Here is a 20,696-nt window from a genome sequence, read left to right on the forward strand (position 1 = left end):
ACCTATTATTAGTTATCAATATGCAGATAAACAAATATCTAACACTTCTGAATTTATATAAAGTTAGATTTTTAGAGCTCTGAAAACATTTAAACTAGACTTTTCTGACTTTTGAAAGAGGAAGTTGTCACACATGGTGTTTAACCTATAGTGTATTTTTACACAGTCTAAAGTGCTTCTACAGGATCTCACATTTATGACTCTGAGAAACTATTTAGAGAATTAAAATAATTTCATTACAGTGAAAATGTTAACAGAAGAAAAAAAGTCTCCATTACCGTCACTCCAAAAATAAAGTTCTGTCCAACAAAGCAAGTTTCAACTGCTTTAGTTAACAGGTTCTGAGTTGCATCCCTATCCAGTGCTCCTGGAATTTCTCTGGAATCCTGAATGTATCTTGATTGGAAGAAAAAAAAAGTGTGAAGAGATAAACTTTGAAATTTTAACTTGCCATAACGTCATAAATATGAACAATTAGTTTGAAAATGCAGCATAAAACTTTTGAGTTACATATTTAAAAAAGTAACTTTAGCCCTAGCTGGTTTGGCTCAGTGGATAGTATGTAGGCCTGCGGACTGAAGGGTCCTAGGTTTGATTCTGATCAAGGGCACATGCCCGGGTTGTGGGCTTGATCTCTAGTCAGGGGTCGGGGAGGGGGGACGGTGCAGGAGGCAGCGGATCGATGATTCTCTCTCATCATTGATATTTCTATCTCTCACTTCCTCTCTGAAATAAAAAAAAAAAAAAGAAGTGACATTAAAAGGTAGGCATTTTGTTCCCTCTAGTTTCCCATAGCTAGAAAGACAAAAACAATTGATCAAATGTGAATAAAATAGATGCCTGCCTAGGAATCAGGCCCAGCAATTATTCTAGAAGTAGCAGTGGAAGTAGTGATGGAATCTCTAGTCCTCATCAAAGCAGAGGGGAGTCTTTCCTCTTCCCTGGCAATCCTGTGGTCCCTCTGCTGTCCCTTTCTTCAAATGAGTCTGCTCTCAACAATAAGGAGACAGACAGACATTTCTTCTGTTAGGGATTAGGGGAGGTGGGTAGAAGACTGCTTAAATATATCCTTGCATTTTTAGGACAACATCATAAAAGGTCAAACTATGCAGGTGAAGTTGTAATGAGAGAAATAACATCTGATATGCAAATATTCCCACAAAAGGCTTCTTCTGCCTCAAGGGATGTTGGCCACTTGAATGTAAATATCAACTTGGATAATTCCTCAGTTTGAAACAATTTTACTTTCTTATTCTATGTCCTCTAATTTGGATTAGAGTTTTGTAATTTAGTATTCTAATCACAGCTTAGTTGGCTTGGATAAAAGGAGCTTGGTTTAACATTATCACAATATATATTCAGGAAATAAACATCTATTTCTTGATGATCTTTTAAAGAAACTGATGATCTGAGGTTGAGCAGTCAATGAATGAGGTCATCTTTTTAATTTTTTACTAAATGTTTATTACCTTAAAAACACATATTTTAAAATTCTATTAATATACTAAAGGCGTAGCTAGGAAAAAGAATGCTTTAAATAATCTTACCTATGCAAATCAGTGGCTGTAAGACCAAAAAATGCATCTAAGCAGCTTCCAAAAACAGTAATGCCAAATAATTTGTTTGATTCTGCAACTTTTATGGAAAGTCTGTATCTGTAACTGGCATTTTCAGCTTCACCAGTAGAACCACATTTTGGACAATTAAATCTGGAAAAGTGGAAGAAAAAAGTATAGAAATGTTCACTAATTTTTTTTCATATGATGAAAAACAAATCTGGAAAAGTAAAAATTAAAAATAACGTTTTGTGTACAAATGTTCCTATACATCTTACATTCATCTTAAACTATTTCATATTAATTTCTTTTGAATTTCTTTATTCATAACAGCTGCTTTCACTGATTTAAATTAAGTGGCATGGAACTGACAGAAAAGTGAAGGGAGTGTGTGTGTGTGTGTGTGTGTGTGTGTGTGTGTGTTTGGAGGGTTTAGGAGGCAGCATGGTGGGAAGAGATGTTCTTATTAGGTAGCTAAATCATCATGAACAAAGTGAGACACATTATAGTCTGGGGTTGGGAGTATGTGCAAACTAAAATAATGAAGTAAACACCACACCAACAGAAGACCAGAAAATTAATGTCTATCTTCTATTAAAAAATAATAATCTTGAAACAATTAATAAAAATGTATATATATTGCCGAAACCGGTTTGGCTCAGTGGATGGAGCGTCGGTCTGCGGACTGAAGGGTCCCGGGTTCGATTCCGGTCAAGGGCATGTGCCTTGGTTGCGGGCACGTCCCCCGTGGGGGGTGTGCGGGAGGCAGCTGGTCGATGTTTCTCTCTCATCGATGTTTCTGACTCTCTCTCCCTCTCCCTTCCTCTCTGTAGGAAATCAATAAAATATATTAAAAAAAAAATGTATATATAGAGAACACAGTTACATTTTTCTCACCATTATAAAAATAACCTTACTTTCTTTAATCCATTGGAATATGCTAAGAATTTATCAGATTACAAAACATCTTATTTCACTTGCTTCTAAGGCAATGTGTAATTATGGCCAATGTCTTTCTGGTGAAAAAACCTATTAAGTGAAACTTTACTGTCATGTACTATATATGTCTGGTCTTGGGATATTTATTAAATCCCTTAAACCTTGATTGCCTCATCAGTAAAATTCAGGGTTGAAGAAGTATAAAAGGAGACAAAGAAAAAGAAAAGAAAGTAAAGAAAACATCTATTGCCAATTTTGCCAATTAATAAGTTAGTTTGATTCTTATAATTATATTAAATATTGTAATGATATTGTCATTTGTACTGTTTCCCTCCTTTTTAGTTGTTTGCAATAATGTCTTATAACTTACATTCTTAATTTAGCACATTGACCAATGAAAACATCTTTTGGTAATAGTTAATCTTAGGACTTTTTGTTCTTTGTGTTGCTTAGCAATTATCAACCTTTTTCATTTCATGGCACACATAAACTAATTACTAAAATTCTGCAGCACACCAAAAAATATATACTTTGCCAATCTGACAAAAAATAGGTATAATTTTTATTCATCCACACAAGATGGCTATTGTTGTGTTGGCTGTTGCCATTTTTTTTATTTGACAACCTAAGGAAAAAGAGGTGAGTGCCCTTGACTAAATAGTCAGGCATTATGTGTTTTAAAAATTCTTGTGGCACACTAGTTGAAAATCACTGATCTAGGTTACAAAAGCAAATAGAAAATGCTAATAGAAAATAAAGATAACTGTAAACATTTGATTGCTGCCACATAGCCACTAGGGGGGCCTAAAGTCCACAGGACCAAGGTGTCTATTTTGAACAAAGGTTAATCCTTCATGTAAGAAGTTATTGATTCATCATTAGATTTGTGCTAATTATTTTATTTTTTGCTATACTGCGCCAATCCATTTGTGTAATCTTACCCAAATCTGCTGGAGTTGTGTTGTAGTTTGGCTATAAATATACCTTCTTTAAAAATTATATAATAATGCATTCAAGTCTAATGTAATATTCTTAGCAAATCTTCGAATAGTTAATAGGCATCAGCATTTTGCAGTTCATAAATGTTTGCAACATACATTATTTCATTCTGATATGTAAATAAGACCATTTATTCCATTTATGTAAGGGACAATTGGAGTGAATTTCTGCCCAAGATGACAAAGTTAGTGAATTTTATGACCCAGATCCAAGGCTTTGGATTTCTATCCTGGAGATTTTTCTTGCGTGATGCCTTACGATAACTATAACAACAATATGGTCCAACAATAGTTAGTAATGAACTATCTTGCAAATAGAGTATTAATGATAGCCTAACAAAAACTAGGTTTTCTCATATTTGGCAATGGTACATCTGATAAGATGGTTAATATCCAAAATATATGAGGAACTCATACACTTAACAAAAGGAAGACAAACAATCAAATGAAAAAATGGGCAAAGGACCTAAATAGACACTTCTCCAAAGAGAACATACAGATGGCTAAGAGACATATGAAAAATGCTCAAAGTCACTGATCATCCAAGAGATGCAAATAAAAACCACAATGAGGTACCATCTCACACCTGTCAGAATGGCTATCATCAACAAATGACAAGTGCTGGCGAGGATGTGGAGAAAAGGGAACCCTCATGCACTGCTGGTAGGAATGCAGACTGGTGCAACCACTATGGAAAACAGTAGGGAGTTTCCTCAAAAAATTAAATATGGAACTGCCATTTGACCCAGTGATCCCACTTCTGGTAATATATCATAAGAACCCGAAGCACCAACCAGAAAGAATGTATGCACCCCTATGTTCATAGCAGCACAATTTACAATAGCTAAGATCTGGAAACAGCTCAAGTGCCCTACAGTAGATGAGTGGATAAAAAAGCTGTGGCACATTTATACCATGGAATACTATGCAGCAGCAAAAAAGAAGAATCTCTTACCCTTTGAGACAGCATGAAGGGACTTGGAGAGTATCATGCTAAGTGCAATACGTCAGTCAGAGAAAGACAAGTATCACATGATCATACTTAGGAATGTAAGTAACAAAATAAAGTGATGAACGGTGTGGATCCAGAGACATGGAAGCATGGAACAGAGTGTGGAATCTCAGAGGGAAGGCGGGGGAGGGTGGGTGGGTGGGAGGGCTATAATCAACCAAAGACCTTGAATGCACATATTTATACTAGAGGCCTGGCGCATGAAATTCATTCATGGGTATGATCCCTAAGCCTGGACTGCGATCAGGGCCATCTTCCCCAGCTGCCCTCAGTTGGCTATGCCCCCGCCACCACCCACCCCCAGTTCCCGGTCACCATCAGGTGATCGGTGCCTGACGGCCAGGGGAAGGGATCGAGAGGTCGGTTGTTCTCGCCCACTCGCTGGCCCCACCCCCACCGCAGGTGGCCATCAAGTGATTGGAGCCTGCTGGCTGGGGAAAGGGACCAAGAGGTGGTCAGTGCATCTCATAGTGATTGGTCCAGCAGTTGTTCTGCCATTAGGGTCAATTTGCATATTAGCCTTTTATTATATACGATATCATCCATGGACACAGACAATAGGGTGCTAAAGGCCTGTGGTGGTGGGGGTCGGGGTGTTCTGGAGGGGGTCAATGGGGGATAAAGGGGAACATATATAATACTTTCAACAATAAAGAATTATTAAAAACAAAACAAAAAACTAAGTTCACTAATATGAATGCATATAAACACTAAATTATATATACAGGGTACCCCCAAAAAATGTACACACAAAAAAATATAATTATAAAGCCAGTGTTTACATTTCATTTCATTTTCAAAATGTAATCGAATCTACAGACACTCTGTATACATTTTTTTGGGATGCCCTGTATATGTATAATGTAGATATTTATGTACTAGAGGCCCAGTGCATGACTGAATCATGCACGTGTAGGGTCCCCTACACGCTTTCCCTTTCGATCACGGGGAGCTGGGTGCCTGTCCGCTGGTGCACCAGGCGCCAGAGGCTTCTGAAAGGCCTGGTGCCTGAGCGGAAAGGCATCCAGCTCCCACGCTTTCCTTTCGATCGCTGGTGCACCAGGCCTTTCAGAAGCCTCCAGCGTGGCGGAGGCTTCTGAAAGGCCTGCTGCCTGAGTGGAGAGGCACTCAGCTCCCCCGCTTCTGATGGTCCGCACGGCGGGAAGTCAGCTCGCTGCCCCAGAGGCCCCTTTTGTGGCGCAGCACAGCCATGGCGCAGACACTGAGCTCGTGCTGCTGCTGGCAACGCAGCTCAGCATCCCGCCGGCCCAATCAGCTAACCCGGCCACCCCGAGTCCCGCCCCCCCATGGCAATCATGGGCATAGCGAAGGTACGGTCAATTTGCATATCTGTCTATTATTAGGTAGGATAGTAGGTCCTCGGGTTACATCGAAGATCTGTTCCTATAGCGTGATGTAATGCGATTTTCCCCGTAAGTCAGAACCCACCTATATAGGCATCTACATCACTCACATGGAGAACATACACAGCAGTAATGAAGTGAAACAGTAAAAAAAAATTAAAAGAAAGATAACAGCCGAAACCGGTTTGGCTCAGTGGATGGAGCGTCGGCCTGCGGACTCAAGGGTCCCAGGTTCGATTCCGGTCAGGGGCATGTACCTTGGTTGCGGGCACATCCCCAGTGGGGGGTGTGCGGGAGGCAGCTGATTGATGTTTCTCTCTCATCGATGTTTCTGGCTCTCTATCCCTCTTCCTTCCTCTCTGTGGAAAATCAATAAAATATATATTAAAAAAAAATAATAATAATAAAAAAAAAGAAAGATAACAATTCCTGACCTTTACTTGTGGTAAATAAATAACAAAAAACATAAAGCACATTATGTACATACGTCAAAATGATGGAACTTTTTTTTTTATATAAATAAATGGGAGATGGCGACGTAACCACGAAACAACGTACGTTGAGTCTGACGTAACCCGAGGACTGTCTGTATATGATTTCTTTTAGTCCTTTGGGAACAAGTCTGGATTGAAACAAATAAATGTTCATGTGGAGTGACATACACCAGAGCTTGAACTTTAATATGTATACAAATCACTTGGAATCTAAGTTTGAGTCAAGGCCCAAAATCCTGCATTTTTAACAAGCTGCCGGATGATACCAATGCAGCTGTTCCCCTGACCAAGACTTTGGGAAGCAAGGGTAGAGGCAACACATTCACATTATAATTCCCAGATTTAATTTATAGAAACACCCCTATTTCCAAAGTGTAATTTGTTATGGAATAGCAGTTTTCAAACTTTATATGCTTAAAAATTATTAAGAAAACCAAAGGGCTTTTGTTTATATGAGTAATAGCTACTTATATTTTAACTGATTATAAGAAATTAAATAAAAGAAATTAAAATGAATAAACCTAAAAAGTATTTATTAATTAAAAATAACAGATCCATTGCATGGTTACATAAAGAACATAGTTTAATAAAAATAACTATGTGTTCCCCCCAAAATAATTAGTGAGAAGATGCATTGTTTTACATTTTGCATATCTCTTTAAATGTTTGATTTAATACAAGCAGTTGAATTCTCACATGTCCTTTTCTGCTCAATCTGTTGTGATATCATATGTCATGTAGTCTCTCGAAAACTGAAAACTCTGTTACCCACTCATAAGAGAGTGAGAGTGAAAAGGGAAATAATGCCTTAGAATTATGAAAATAGTTTTGATCTCAAAAAGCCTCTGAAAAGAACCATCTAAAATAACACTTGAAATCTGCTACTTTTTTGGATACCAGTTAAAACAGCAAGTTTCATTTGTTTCTTTTTCTAGTGTACTTACATAAATCCCTGAAGTAGAAGTTGTGGTGAGATTAGTAATCTTTAGTGTTGCCTTGGTCATGAAACTGAAAATCTGATGAAAAGCAATGGACCCTTCCCAGAAAAATGCACACATAACCAGAACACACGATACTTTATATATTTCGGGAACAGGAAGATTCATATACATCTATAGCCTACCCATAGACCCCAGGTTAAGAATACCTAGACTAGATGGTTACATAATGTTCCTTCCAAATTTATAGTCCCATATTAAATTGAATGCATACAATGTAATAAAAATATATTTTAAAAAAATGTATACTTAATGGAAGCAACCCAAGTGCCTATCAACAGACGAGTGGACAAAAAGCTCTGGTGCATATATACAGGGAGGGCAAAAGTAGGATTACAGTTTTAATACAAATAAATAATACAATATTTAATGAATAATAAAAGAATAAATCATGTTGTGCATACTCACAACTATAAAACTACTTTTGCCTACACATATAATGGAATACTACTCAGCCATAAAAAAGAATGAAACCTCACCATTTGTGACAGCATGGATGGACCTAGAGCAGTGGTTCTCAACCTTTCTAATGCCGCGACCCTTTAATACAGTTCCATCAGAAAACACAGATATTTACATTACGATTCATAACAGTAGCAACATTACAGTTATGAAGTAGCAACGAAAATAATGTTATGGTTGGGGGTCACCACAACATGAGGAACTGTATTAAAGGGCCGCGGCATTAGGAAGGTTGAGAACCACTGATGGAGGCTATTATGCTAAGTGAAATAAGTCAGCCAGAGAAAGACAAATTCCAAAGGATTTCACTTACATGTGGAATCTAAGAACAATATAAATGAGCAAAGAAAACAGAAACAGACTTATAGATACAAAAAACAGACCGATGGTAGCCAGAGGGAAGTAGGATTGGGGTAAAAAAGGTGAAAAGATTAAGGAGTACAAATTGGCAGTTACAAAATAGTCACAGGGATGTAAAGTACAGCAAATAGTCAATAATATTGTAATAGTAATAACTCTGTATGGTGCCAGATGAGTACTAGAAATATCAGGGGAAACACTTTGTAAGGTACATGATTATCTAACCACGATGCTGTACACCTGAAACTCTAAAACTAATACAAAACAATACTGAATGTGAACTGTAATTGAAAAAAAAGTACTTTAAAGCTTTACATACTACTTCCTCCCAATAGGAGAAAACTATGATCAATGTGTGTAAAATTCAATTCAACTTGTTTAAATAAATGATACAAACTTTTTGGGTGGCTGAGCGGTGGGGTGGGAAAGGATAGGAGAGAGGATAGATAGTGTCTGAGCTACAATTCACATTTTAAGACAGGAAAAGGAAGTTCTTAGTATCAGAGAGATTTCTAGACTAAAGAAACTATGGGTCTCATTAAGTAACTTAGAAGGACAACTCACAACCATTTGGGTTAGGTGAACAGCTTATCTGGATAAATAAGTACCCCTACCTTACTCATAATTCTTGGGAGAGTGCGCGCACACACACACAAATAAAGTTAATGTGGTCCTTCATATGAAAAAAGTATCATATTCACACACACACACGTATGTGAATATGATAATCTTATATGAACGATCAAAAACTTTCTATACATATATTTTTTATATCTGTACATCTATGTGTCTGCATCTTTATACACATCATGGAACCTTTTCAAATGAAATCTTGGAACCCTAACAGAAGGATGAGAATGGAGGTCTTGCTGAAACGAAAGTGGGGGCCAGAGCCCATCCTACTTGTTAGCACTATCTATTATTCCTTCTCTAATCCCCATCTCCCTCTAGAACAGGGGTCCTCAAACTACGGCCCGCGGGCCACATCCGGTCCGCCAGGTGTTTTTGCCGCCGCTGCCTGTCCTGCTTAGCAGCCGACTTAGCAGTGTGCATAGGAATTTGTTCATAGTTTTTTTTTTTTAAACTATAGTCCGGCCCTCCAACGGTCTGAGGGACAGTGAACTGGCCCCCTGTGTAAAAAGTTTGAGGACCCCTGCTCTAGAAGCATGAACCCTTAAGGCTCTGCAGAATGTAACTTGAAAACCACCACTGCTCTAAATCTTGGAGGTTAAAACAAAGAAGAAAGTTAACCTTATTAAATACAAACCTTATTATAGATTTTATCACTAAGGATTTGGAATTCAAAGAAAATCTTTAGGTGGAAATCTTTTCGCTCTTCGGTGTCTCTAAAATCCCTTCCAAAGGCTAGAGTATGGAATTCCTCTGTCAAAACCTTGCTATGCTGTGCTGTTGCAGTGGGGAAATGAAAGTGGGGAATTTCTGTTTCCTCCACCGGCTTGCAACCGACTTGTATTTCCTCTCGTGTTTACAGGCTTTACATTTACCTTTTGGAGACTAAGATTATCCGAGAGAAGCACTTTTGACATGAAGGATATATAAAACTTGAATTTTGGAGAGCAAGAACCGAGGCGAGAAGAAACTTTCTTTTTCTATTCATGTATTCAGGCTGTGGCCTGCAAAACAAAATAGTCACTGGGGTGAGTGGCAAATCTTTAATTGTAGGTGCATAATTCATTTCTGAAGAAAACCTCTTAACCTCCACTGCAAAGCCAAGAGATGTCTTTTCTAGTAAATGTCAATGTATTGAAAAACTAATTTTCTTTTCATTCTTATTTAAAAGTATTAATAGAAAGAAAATAAAATTTAAAACAAAATAGTTCAAACAAACATTCTGTTTCTGAATAAATATTCCATTCCCAATAATTCAGGAAAAGTCATTTAGCTTCTTTCACATCTTTATAACAAAAGCTACACAGAACTTTATTGGATCTCAGTGTGTACATTTTGACACAGCTTAAAGAGAAAATAAGACAATTCATATTTTGCAAACAGAAAAAGCAAAATGTTATATGGTGAAAAGAGAGTTCAAAGTACTTTAAGATCCTTGTATAAAACATATCTGAGAAATCCTATATCATAAAAGCCTAATATGCTAAGTGTCTGGTCGTTTGTTTGACCATTCGACCGTCACTATGACACACATTGTCCACTAGGGGGCAGATGCTCTGACTGGTAGGTTAGCTTGTTGCTGGGGGTCTGGCTGATCGGGACTGGGTGAGATGGGTTGGACATGCCCTGGAGCCCTCCCGTGGTCCCTCCCTGGCCCGATTGTGCACCGGTGGAGTCCCTTGGCCTGGCCTGCACCCTCTTGCAATCTGGGACCCCTTGGGGGATGTCGGAGAGCCAGTTTCGGCCCGATCCCTGCAGGCCAGGCTGAGGGACTCCACGGGTGCATGAATCCGTGCACTGGGCCTCTAGTAAAAAAATAAAATAGCACCCTAGCCGGTGTGCTCAGTGGATAGAGCATTGGCCTGCGGACTGAAGGGTCCCAGGTTCGATTCCGGTCAAGGGCATGTACCTTGGTTACGGGCACATTCCCAGTAGGGAGTATTCAGGAGGCAGCTGATTGATGTTTCTCTCTCATCAATGTTTCTAACTCTCTATCCCTCTCCCTTCCTCTCTGTAAAAAAATCAATAAAATATATTTAAAATAAAAATAAAAATAAAAACAGCAACATTTTACACTCTTAAAAATTTCAAATGTTAGTTTATTTACCAACATTTAAAACTCTTTAGCTTAATTATACTATAAAATAAATGTCTCTGCACATGTTCAAGATAAAGCTGTGTCAATAAATTTTCATTTGTAAACACACGGCAAAAGCTTTCAATTTCTGAGTATGGGTGGAACTGTTTCTGAGACTGGAATCCACAAACTTTGACCAAAGTAAAAGTCATAATTAAAAATCATAATAGAAACTTTTAGGCATAACTCTTCATGGGATAATCAGAAATTTAGAAATGTGGTGACGATGAAGAGAGATCTTAAAGTGGTACTAATCCTGCCCATCAATCAAAATGACATTTCTATGAAAATAAAATCTTGCTACCTAAGGCAATATGCTAGAAACTTGAAAAGATGAAAGATAAATCTATAATAATAAAAGTGTAATATGCTAATTAGACTTGGACGTCCTTCTAGACGAAGCCAGGGCTGCAAGGGAAGCTGGGTCCCGGGTGCCTGCCAGCGGCCGGAGGGAAAACCAGGTCCCTGGTGCCAGATGGAAGCCGGTGCCAGCAGCCAGGGGAAGGAAGGCCTACTCTTGCATGAATTTCGTGCAATGGGCCTCTGTTAGATTTATACAAATCACTGAGCTACCTTATTAAAGGGAGCAGGAAAAAAAAGCTAATGCTGTCTAATTCTTTGTTGTTATCCTTACTTTGGGATCCTTAAATCTATAAGACTAATGAGGTTCTACCAAAAGCACATCTGTATTCCTAGGTTTGGTTTTCATTTTAGACCACATGACAATCTCTAAGGACAAGGTAGAGAAGGATATAGGATCAAGGGGAAGGCAAAAAGAAGGGCCACAAAAAAAGCATCTGCCTTCTACCTCTCCTCTAAATCCAGTTTAAGGTGTAGGGTGTAACACAGTGGCACACCTACCTTTAAGCTACAGGACGTAACACAGAGCAAAACTCCATCCTGAGAAGGTCACCTTTTACCTGTTTAAAATCCTGCTATTTAGAATGAAGCCTCAATTCCTTCCAATGGCCTATGAGGCCCTAGATCACTTAGCTCCACCTCCTTGACTTCACCTTGAACACTGTACTTCAAGCCACACTAGCCTTCTTTCTGCTCAAGTACACCAAATGGTTTCTCTTCTCAGGCTTTTGTGCTTACATTTCTCTGTGCCTAAAATGTTCTTCCCTTAGTTCTTCAAATAGCTGGTTCACTCTCATCCTTCAATCTTTAATGTTAACCCCTTTAGAGAGCCCCACTTTATCTCAAGTACACCTCTTAGTTTCTGTGATATGTATCACCCATTTTATTTCTCCATGGTGCTAATCATGCTCGTGACATAAGCAACCATGAGAATGTATCTATTCTACATATGCATTGTTTATTGATTTTTGTTTGTTCATCCCCTGCTAGTCTGAAAGTTTCATAAAGACAGGTCTATCCTGTGCTCCACTATATCCCCAGTGCTTAGCACACAGTGAATTCACTATAAATATTCAGTGAATACATGAAAAACTGTAAGCAGAATCATGCAATTTAAGAAAATTTTACAATATGCCATATAATAGGATTTTTCTTCTTTTCATTGAAAGCTCTCGTCAAAGCCTGTCTCTATTAACAAAAAGAATGATTTTTCTTTATCCCCCACACCTTATACTACTGTACTTCTATAGTCTTACATTTTTTTTCTCTCTTCTATTTGGTTTATTCTCCCCAATGTGTTCTCTCTTCCTTGTTCTTTATGTGCTAGTAACTTATACTAGAGAACACAAAATAGTAATCTGAATTGTGTTCCTTGTTCCCTTCCCCACCTTCAAACACTCTTACCGCAATACGTTTCACATTTGTGTGTGTGTTCTTTCCCCCGACTCCTCCCTGTTTAAAATGTTCTTTCACTCTCCTTACTAAGGTTTATTCTTCTTTAAAATTCTTTTCAGGGCTCTTCTCATGGAAGCTTTCCCACGTTTAGTAATCCTACTTTTATTTATTTAATTTAAAAAATATATTTTTATTGATTTCAGAGAAGAAAGATAGAAACATCAATGATGAGAGAAAAATCATTGATCGGTTGCCTCCTGCACACCCTGTACTGGGGATCGAGTTCGAAATCCGGGCACGTGCCCTTGAATGGAATTGAACCTAGGACCCTTCAGTACACAGGCTGACGCTCTATCCACTGAGTCAAACCAGCTAGGGTTAATCCTACTTTTTAATTTACCACTTACCAACTTATAGTCAATTTGTGTGCTTTTTAAATGTTTTTTTCTTCTTTTAAATACTCACCCAAGGACATTTTCATTGATTTTTAGAGAGAGGGAATGGGAAAGGTGGGAGAAGGGGAGAGAGACACACACACACAGAGACAGAGACAGGGAGAGAGAGAAACTTCAATCGGTTTCTTCTCCCATGAGCTCCAACTGGGGCTGGGGATTGAACCCACAACCTAGGCATGTGCCTTGACTGAGAATCAAACCCAGGACCTTTCAGTGTATGGAATGGCACTCCTGCCAACTGAGCCATAGTACCCAGGGCAAAAACTTGTTTAATATGTTGTGTTTTTCAGGAACCAGAGTAAGGACCATCTTTTTATATCCCCATGTCTAATCCAAAACTTGTCAATCTGATCTTTAGTTATTAAATTTTTTCCTGATTTTCAGTTTTCCTCTTCTTGAGCCAGTTCCAACATATATCATTCAACATAAAATACCATTTTATCAAATCACAAAACAATTTTATATGTGTATACTAGAGGCCTGATTCATGAATATTCATTCAAGAATGGGCCTTCTTTCCCCTGGCTGCTGGCACTGCCTTCGCTCTGGCTGGAGCCACCTTTCCACTTTCCCACGCTGTCCAGAGGCCCGAAGCGGCTGGGGCGGTGTGGAAGCCTGCGTCCCACCCTGCCCCTGGCCACTCTGTGCCTGCGTATGCAAATTAACCCACCATCTTTGTTGGGTTAATTTGCATACTCACTCCTGATTGGCTGGAAGGTGTCATGAAGGTACAGTCAATTTGCATCTTACTCTTTTATTAGTGTAGATACATTACAGTACACAGAGTAGTTTTATATATGGTGCCTTAATTAAAACTTATTTTAACCATTACTTACATTTTATCCTTTTTGGATTTATTTTCTTTAATTGTGGTCATATGAGCAGAGATGATTTTATTTAGAGTTCTAAAATAAAATTTTATATTGTACCAAAACTATATTGGCATGCATCAAATCATATTCTTCACAAAACTATTATCAAATTCAAATTTTAGGAGATGGATTAAACCTGTATGATGACTAGGACACTGTGCCAAGTGTTGTGGGAAAATTTAAAAAATAAGATACTTCCTGTCCTAAAATGTTCACTGTTTAACTGGGCAAACAACTTACCAATAAATGAAAAACATATAAGCAGAAATATTTGGGAATTAATTTCTAAGTTAAATGTATAAGAACTAATTGCTATAATTTTAAAGGAAGGTTGGTTAAACTGTCTTTAAGGATTTACTGCACTCTAGTGGATAAAATAAGTATGTCTAGAAAATTATGACTAGCAAATTTGAGAACTGAAATAAAAAAGGTCATCAAATATTTGTGTTTCACCTTGTAAACCCCAGAAAATTGCAAAAAAACTTCCTATTCATTGTCTGGTGGAAAAAAATATAATAATATCCTTTTAGATAGTTACTGTTAGTTATTCTTTGCTGTTTCCATAGTGTTTCCTTTATGACACTTGTCATCTAGTTTGTTTTGTCTCTCTCTCTCCTGCTTGACTTGCAGTATAGTGAATCCATGTTTGATGCATAACTGAATGAAGCATTGGGAATGAGTAAATACTAAAGTTAGGCAAGCACAATGATAGACTTAATAATTTCATATGTGGTATTTCTTGCAATTTATCTTTCTTCTTGATTTTATTAGGAAGGGTGGTGATACAGTGTTACATTTATTTCAGCTCCATCACAGTCAGCAAACCATATTCCTGTGGGAGGCTGAGTAGGGGTGGTGTGATAGGAGAGTGGAGCAGGTGCATGGGGGCTGCAGCAGAACAAGGCTAATGTATGAGGCACTTGAATTCTTGGTTTAAAACCCCTTTATCTTGTTTCAACTATCAACTTATCATCAGCCACAAATCAACTGGGAGAAAGGGAGGCTCGAAGGATGAAAGACAAGTGCTTTCACTGAGCACCAGAGAATAATGCCAGTGTACTGAGGAAACACATTTACATTACTTACCCTAAGGAACAGAATGTGGTACAGAATAAAAGCGCTAAGAAAATCCTGAACCAGAGGCAAAGAATTTCCAATTAAATAAATCTCTAAAGAGCAAGGTATACAATTATATCTAGTAGAGCTTTATTCTATTACTAGGGGCCCGGTGCACGATATTCGTGCACTGGGGTTGGGGGGTCCCTCAGCCCAACCTGCCCCCTCTCACATACTGGGTGCCCTCAGGGGATGTCCTACTGATGGCTTAGGCCCGCACCCCACTCTCCTTTGTGGGAGGCAACCTTGCTGATCAGGGGAAGGCACCAGCCCCATCACCCCACTGCTGCAGCCACTACCAGTCACCACAGCCACGAAGGTGTTTTCATCAACACGGACTCCAGTCCCTTCACCAAGAAACAATGACAACTTTCTTTAGGGAGGGAGAGACAGAGAGAAACACCAATGTGAGAGGGACACTTTGATTGGTTGCCTCCTGTATGAGCCCTGACCATGGGCGCCAGGCTGGGGGGCATGCAGGGTCCCCTGGGCCGCACGCAGTGGTGGCCCCCAAGGGTCTCCACACACCCCAGAGGCCAGCAGCCAGCCCCCCATCATGTGCGCCAGGCTGGGGGCGTGGAACCAAACTGCCTCTTGGTGCTGGAGCATTCCCAAGCGGCTGGGGCACTATGGTGACAGGGGATGTTTCCACCCCGCCCCGCCCCCAGCCCCTTGGCTCCTGCACCTGTAGGCTCCAAGTGGCCAGGGGGCGTTCTGGGAACCCTGCCACTCAGGACCTAAGCAAGGGGCCTACAGGCTCGGACTGGCCTGGGTCCTGAGGATGTTTGCGGGACCCAGCCCCTTGGCGCCTGCACCCTTAGGCTCCAAGTGGCCAGGGGGCATTCTGGGACCCTGCCCCTCAGGACCTAAGTGCAGGCCTACAGGCTCTGATCGGCCTGGGTCCCGAGGATGTTTATGGGACCCAGGCTACTCAGGACCTAAGCGCAGGCCTACAGGATCTGAAAGGCTTGGGTCTGAAGAATGTTTCCCAGACCCCAGACTGCTGCAAGTGTTTGGGGGCGGGAACATAGCGACACGGGAATGTTCCCGCCCTGCCAAGGCTCAAAGTGGCCAGGGGGCCGTTCTGGGGCCCCCGCCGCTCAGGACCTAAGTGATCTGCTCAGGACCTAAGCGCTCAGGACCTAAGCGCCAGCCTACAGGCTCTGAGCAGCTTTAGGTCCCAGACCCCAGACTGCTGCAAGTGTTTGGGGGCGGGAATGTTCCCGCCCACCAAGGCTCCCAGTGGCCAGGAGGCGTTCTGGGGCCCCCGCCGCTCAGGACCTAAGTGATCTGCCTGAGTCCGGAGGATGTTTATGGGACCCAGGCTGCTCAGGACCTAAGCGCAGGCCTACACGATCTGAGAGGCTTGGGTCTGAAGGATGTTTCCCAGACCCCAGACTGCTGCACGTGTTTGGGGGCGGGAACATTCCCGTATCGCTATGGCGACACGGGAATGTTCCCGCCCAGCCAAGGCTCCCAGTGGCCAGGGGGCTTCTGGGGCCCCTGCCACTCAGGACCTAAGCGCAGGCCTACAGGCTTTGAGTGACTTAGGTCCCAGACCCCAGACTGCTGCAAGTGTTTGGGGGCGGGAACATTCCCGCGTCGCTATGGCGACGCGGGAATGTTCCCGCCCACCAAGGCTCCCAGTGGCCAGGGGGCGTTCTGGGGTCCCCGCGGCTCAGGACCTAAGCGATCCCGCCTGGGTCCGGAGGATGTTTATGGGACCTAGGCCGCTCAGGACCTAAGCGCATAGGCCTACAGGCTCTGAGCAGCCTGGGTCCAGAGGACGTTTACAGGACTCAGGCTGCTCAGCACCCGCATATGCAAATTAACAGCCATCTTGTTCGCTCTGATTGGCTGTGGGCGTAGCGAAGGTGCGGTCAATTTGCATGTTTGGGTATTATTAGGTTAATCATTCGCTAATTTTTTTACTTTTTTCATTTTTTAAAAAGAAAGTTAATCAATTAATCCTCAATTTCTTATACCTACTTGTACTTTCTTCTTCTTCTTCTTTTTTTAAAAATATATTTTATTGATTTTTTACAGAGAGGAAGGGAGAGGGATAGAAAGCTAGAAACATCGATGAGAGAGAAACATCGACCAGCCGCCTCCTGCACACCCCCTACCGGGGATGTGCCCGCAACCAATGTACATGCCCTTGACCGGAATCGAACCTGGGACCTTTCAGTCCACAGGTTGACGCTCTATCCACTGAGCCAAACTGGTTTCGGCCCTACTTGTACTTTCAATGTGACTTTGTCCCATTACTATCAGGAAATCCTTTTACTATACATTTTGGGGGAATAAATTCCCATTTACTTAGCAAATTCACAGAAACAGGGGTAGAGAAAGTTCCAAGGGACAGGTAGCTATTCATTGCTTTGGAGAATAAGCTATCTTTCCATGCTGGTCTGTAGCTTATGACCCTCTCCGCCAACTCCCAGGTCTGATGACTTTTACTTATTGATTTTAGAGAGAGAAGAAGGGAGAGAGAGAAACATCAATTTGTTGTTCCACTTATTTATGCATTCATTGGTTGATTCTTGTATGTGTCCTGACTGGAGAGAACCCACAATCTTGATGGATGGGGATGCACTCTAACCAACTGAGCAACTTGGCCAGTCTTGGGTCTGATGAATTTTGATAAAAGAAAAAGCTTGTTCCTCTTCCTAAAATGCTGAAATTTGGTATTTTTTTCTGATTTTGAGTAAGAAAGTAATGGCAATTAAACTTAAGTAAGCCTAATTGTCTTAAATCTCTTCTATTGTTTATGGCTTTATTTTTAATTATACTGGTAATTTGTCATTTTGTTTATCTTCCATTTAAACTGCCAAATATGTTCACATGCCTGAATTTTCTACAATATCATTAACAAAAAGACTTAAAATAATAAATACTGCATTTAGCAATGTCTTCCTTCCACGTTTTTTTTTTTTTTTTAATTTCTTTATTGATTAAGGTGTCACATATTTGTCCTCATCCCCCCATTCCCATCCCCCCCCTCTCCCCACGCATGCCCCAATCCCCTGTTGAACTTAACCGTTGGATAGGCTTATATGCATGCATACAGGACCTTTGGTTGAACTCTCCCCCTCCCCCCACCCTCCCCCTACCCTCCCCTATCCTCCCTCTGAGGCCCGATAGTCCGATCGATGCCTCCTTGCTTCTGGTTCTGTTCTTGTTCCTCAGTCTATGTTGTTCATCATTTCCTCTAGATGAATGAGATCAAATGTCACTAGATATATACTAATAAGAACTGAATGTGAGACGAGCAATAATATTTATGCTGACAGGCAAACGAATCAATCTGTAGCGAGCTTCCCCCTGGACCAACAGTTCTTTTGAGACCCAATTTCGATGTCCAGTAGTTCCTTATGTGTACATGTCAGCACTGACCCCTCAGCTCTGGATGGTGGACAAATGGTGGTAATGGAGGTCCGACTCCCTCTGGTTTGGTCTCGGCCGAACCCAGGGGCACGGCGTCACCTGAACTAAGGGGCACGTGGCCTCACCCATACCCAAGGGGCGCGTGGTCTCACCCGGGCCTGGGACCCAGCCTCACCCGGATGGATCCAGGGGCGCACGGCCTCACCCGGACCCAGGATCTGGCTTCACCCATACCCAGGGACGCTTGGCCTCTCCCAGACCCAGGGGCACGTGGCCTCACCCGGGCTTAGTTGCACAAGGCCTCACCTGGATCCAGGGACACATGGTCTCACCCAGACCCAGGAACGTTTGGCCACTCCCAGACCCAGGGCCACTTGGGCTCACCCGGGCCTAGTTGCACGAGGCCTCATCCGGATCCAGGGACGCATGGTCTCACCCGGACCCAGGGACGCTTGGCCTCTCCCAGACCCAGGGCCACTTGGGCTCACCGGGGCCTAGGTGCACGAAGCCTCACCCGGATCCAGGGACACATGGTCTCACCCGGACCCAGGGACGCTTGGCCTCTCCCAGACCCAGGGCCACTTGGGCTCACCCGGGCCTAGGTGCACGAGGCCTCACCTGGATCCAGGGACACATGGTCTCACCCGGACCCAGGGACGCTTGGCCTCTCCCCGACCCAGGGCCACTTGGGCTCACCCGGGCCTAGGTGCACGAGGCCTCACCCGGATCCAGGGACACATGGTCTCACCCTGACCCAGGGATGCTTGGCCTCTCCCAGACCCAGGGCCACTTGGGCTCACCCGGGCCTAGGTGCACGAGGTCTCACCCGGATCCTGGGACACATGGTCTCACCCGGACCCAGGGATGCTTGGCCTCTCCCAGACCCAGGGCCACTTGGGCTCACCCGGGCCTAGGTGCACGAGGCCTCACCCGGATCCAGGGACACATGGTCTCACCCGGACCCAGGAACGCTTGGCCTCTCCCCGACCCAGGGCCACTTGGGCTCACCCGGGCCTAGGTGCACGAGGCCTCACCCAGATCCTGGGACACATGGTCTCACCCGGACCCAGGGACGCTTGGCCTCTCCGACCCAGGGCCACTTGGGCTCACCCGGGCCTAGGTGCACGCGGCCTCACCCGGATCCAGGGACACATGGTCTCGCCTGGACCCAGGGGTGTGTGGGCTCTCCCAGACCCAGGGGCGCTTGGCCTCGCCCGGGCACGGGATCCAGCGTCATCCGGGTCCAGGGGCACTTGGCCTCACCCGGACCCGGAGTCCGGCCTCACCTGGACCCAGGGGCATGCGGCCTCACCTAGACCCAGGGACGTGAGGCCTCACTTATACCCAGAGGCATGTGACCACACCCGAGCCCAGAGGCGCGCAACCCCGCCCGCACCCGGGTCTCAGCGGGGCCCCGTCTTCCCGATCCCAATTCCTGCCGGTCAATCCCCCCTCAGCAATTCCCCTGGCCATCCTTCCGGAGCTCCAGTATGGCTGCTGCAGAACTCGTCAGGCGGCGGCTCGGCGAAGCTCCGGTGCACCCGGTGCATGGCGGTGGGCCAGTCTGGCGTCGCTGTGTCGGCCCTTGGGTCTGCATCAGTGGCCGGTCGCCGAGCATGCGCACCTGGCCGCTTCCGGGGCGTTGAGATTCTTGACGGACTCAGAGGTCAGCAAGCGCGGAGTCTCCCACCCCATGTCTCATAGGGGCTCGTCTGTCCGTGCTTGGCTGCCAGTGGTGCCGTCCCCTCAGCCGGAGACCGCCGGGGGAACTGCGCCGAGCACGTTCCAGGCCGCTGTTGTATCGCCTGAGCCATAGTTCTTTTGTGTCGCCTGAGCTGTAGTTCTTAAAGTGTGGTCTTTGGGTCACCGGCATCAGCATCATCCCACATCCCCCTCTTTTATTCTAGTTGTAGAGCATCTACTCAGCCAGCCCTATGGTGGTCTTGGATGGTGTCTGCTCTGCTCTCTTGTCGTAGTCTCAAAGTTGTTGTGGTAGGCAACAATCAGGCTTCCGCCCTATGCCTCCATCTTGGTCCTCCTGTGCTCAAGTTGTCGTTGATCTTCAAGGGCACCCGCAGGATGTAGACCAGGAAGAGCACGATGAAGAACCACACGGTCCAGAGGTAAGTCCAGGACCACACGACGCAGGACTTGAGCTGCT

At 43.1% G+C, this 20,696-nt stretch overlaps 1 protein-coding gene across 2 annotated transcripts in view; it reads right to left on the reverse strand.

The window, feature by feature from the left end:
- Positions 1–20,696, reverse strand: part of DDIAS (DNA damage induced apoptosis suppressor) — a 34,360-nt gene that overhangs the window by 3,525 nt on the left and 10,139 nt on the right. For both annotated transcript variants that reach the window (XM_054724685.1, XM_008150022.3), the window contains 3 exons: positions 9,689–9,817; positions 1,548–1,709; positions 279–396 (listed from right to left, as the gene is read on the reverse strand). In XM_054724685.1, coding sequence (XP_054580660.1) covers positions 279–396; positions 1,548–1,709; positions 9,689–9,817 — 409 coding nt within the window. The remainder of the gene's footprint in view (positions 1–278; positions 397–1,547; positions 1,710–9,688; positions 9,818–20,696) is intronic.

Source organism: Eptesicus fuscus, chromosome 13, assembly GCF_027574615.1.
Source record: "Eptesicus fuscus isolate TK198812 chromosome 13, DD_ASM_mEF_20220401, whole genome shotgun sequence".
Classification (NCBI taxonomy): Eukaryota; Metazoa; Chordata; class Mammalia; order Chiroptera; family Vespertilionidae; genus Eptesicus; species Eptesicus fuscus.